The 2,583-nt window shown below is 51.5% G+C and overlaps 1 protein-coding gene across 1 annotated transcript in view; it reads left to right on the top strand.

Annotated features, from left to right (window-relative positions):
- The first annotated feature begins 1,204 nt into the window (after window positions 1–1,204).
- Window positions 1,205–2,583, top strand: part of COMMD10 (COMM domain containing 10) — a 113,860-nt gene continuing 112,481 nt past the window's right edge. Inside the window, exon 1 of the mRNA XM_009890484.1 lies at window positions 1,205–1,473. Within this exon, the coding sequence (XP_009888786.1) occupies window positions 1,205–1,473 (269 nt within the window). The remainder of the gene's footprint in view (window positions 1,474–2,583) is intronic.

The raw sequence follows: 2,583 nt of genomic DNA, 5'->3' as shown, positions 1-2,583 counted from the left end.
TCCCCCAGCTCCCTCAGCACCCGAGGGTGCATCCCATCAGGCCCCATGGATTTATGTATATCCAATTTATCTAACTGATCTTTAACGTGCTCCTTGTCAACCAAGGGATAGTCTTGTTTCCCCCAGACTTTCTCTGTTACCTGCAAAGTCTGGGTCTCACAAGGACTGGCCCGAACAGTGAAGACAGAAGCAAAGAAGGCATTTAGCAACTCCGCCTTCTCTGCATCATCCGTCACCACAGCACCTGTCTCATTCAACAACGGGCCCACATTTTCCCTAGTTTTCCTTTTGTCTCCTATATACTTAAAGAAACCCTTCCTGTTGGCCTTGACATCCCTCGCCAGGTTCAATTCCAAGGCTGCCTTGGCTTTCCTTGTTTCCTCCCTGCATACCCTGACAGCATTCTTGTATTCCTCCCAAGCAGTCAGCCCCTTCTTCCACCTATTGTAAACTCCCTTCTTCCACCTGAGCCTTTTCAGAAGGTCCCTGCTCAGCCAAGCAGGTCTCCTTCTCCCCTTGCCTGATTTCTTGCTCTTTGGGATGCACTGATCCTGAGCTTGGAGGAGGTGACGCTTAAATAGCAGCCAGCTCTCTTGAGCCCCCCTACCCTCTAGAGCCCTCTCCCATGGGATTTGTCCAAGCAATTCCTTGAAGCGATCAAAGTTAGCCCTCCTGAAGTTTACGGTTTCACACCTACTTGTCATTTACATCCTCCACCAGTCCCTCTTTGTTTGTGAGTATCAGGTCCAGTAAAGCACCTCTCCTTGTAGGTTCCTCCACCACCTGAGTCAAAAAGTTGTCATCAATGCACTGGAGGAACCTCCTGGACTGTATATGCCCAGCTGTGTGGCCTTCCCAGCAGATATCAGGGTAGTTGAAGTCCCCCATGAGAACCAAGGCCTGTGATTGTGAGGCGATTCTCACCTGTCTGTAGAAGGCCTCATCAACTTCCCCATCCTGATCAGGTGGCCTGTAATAGACACCCACATCTCTCACGTTACCCTGACCCTTGATCCTTACCCACAAGCTCTCAACTTCCTCTTCATCTGCCCCCAGGGAGAGCTCACTACATTCCAGTTGCTCGCTCACACAAAGAGTGACTCCACCGCCTCGCCTCGCTGGCCTATCTTTCCTAAAGAGAACATAGCCCTCCATGACAGTGTTCCAGTCCTATGAGCTATCCCACCATGTCTCAGTAACTGCAATGAGATCATGGTCCTTTGACCACACGCTGTTCGTGCGCCTTGCCAACCAGCGTGCCCTTGGCCTGAAACCCGAGGGGAGTGAAAACAGTGTGGGACAGGGGAGAGTTTGGGGTTGTCACCTGGGAACGCGTTATTTGGGGAAGACAGGGGCGACAGCCAGCTGCAGCGTTGGTTCCACGGCCTCTGGGACAACCTGCTGTAACACTGCAGGGGTGACAACTTTCCGCCGAGTTCACGGCCCACTAACCAGCAGTGGGCTGACACGCGGGTTGGAGCCGGCCATGCGCTAACAGGCAGGCACAGCAATGGCTCTGTGGGGTGTCACACAACCCACGCTCCGCCGGAACGGTTCAAACATGAGCCCCAACTGCACACGACAGAGTGGGATGGGAGCAGTCTTTTTTCAGTGGCGCCCAGTGATAGGACGAGGGGTAATGGGCATAAACTTGAACATAGGAAGTTCCATCTTAACATGAGAAGGAACTTCTTTACTTTGAGGGTAGTGGAGCACTGGCACAGGCTGCCCAGAGAGGTTGTGGAGTCTCCCACTCTGGAGACATTCAAAACCCGCCTGGATGCCGTCCTGTGCAACCTGCTGTAGGTGACCCTGCTCTGGCAGGAGGGTTGGACTAGATGATCTCCAGAGGTCCCTTCCAACCCTAACAATTCTGTGAATTCTGTGGATGTTCTGTCCCCGGCACCTTCTTTGAGGCACCAGTGGCGCCTGAAGAACAGAGTTAACAGTTTATCAGGGAGCTTTGTTTGGGACATGGTTGAGGCATCAAGGAACGTACCTACCTTGAATAGGATGTGAAACAAAACCATGTGTCTAACCCATTTTTTTGCTCTTGCTGACTTAGATGTAAGACAGCAAAATGTAACTTCTGGGCCAAATTTGAGTAAAGAGTGTATTCCAAACTAACCTTGGGTCATTATAATGCTAAAACACACCCTCCTTTGTGAGTAATGAGCATGCTAATCGGGCAACCTTCTGAAATGTGTTAAACATGAGCTTGGATGCATATGTATCATTAGGAGCAGTGAATGAACCACTACTGACCAATCAGCTGTAATTTATCATTATAAATACGGGCGGTTTGGAACGTGAGGTGTGCTTGCCGTTGTCAGACAGCCAGCACGCAATCCTGTGGAACTGAAATAAAACCAAATACCTCGACTCAGTGTGTTCACCGGCACACCGGGTGAAGAACCCTCATTTAGGGACAACCACCAGGACGTCGTTAAAACCCTTAAACCCGACGATTTCAACTACAACCTCCCCAACGGTGGCGGGCAGCCCCAAACCCCTGAGAAAAGCGCCGCCATTTCGCTCCTCACCACTGGCCCCAGCCACGGAAGACGCCTGGGGCCTGCCCGG

The sequence above is a fragment of the Charadrius vociferus genome, unplaced genomic scaffold (genome assembly GCF_000708025.1).
Source record: "Charadrius vociferus isolate BGI_N301 unplaced genomic scaffold, ASM70802v2 scaffold1591, whole genome shotgun sequence".
In the NCBI taxonomy this organism is placed as follows: domain Eukaryota; kingdom Metazoa; phylum Chordata; class Aves; order Charadriiformes; family Charadriidae; genus Charadrius; species Charadrius vociferus.
The sequence above is the reverse complement of the archived record's forward strand: the minus strand, read 5'-3'. Positions and strand labels throughout refer to the sequence as shown.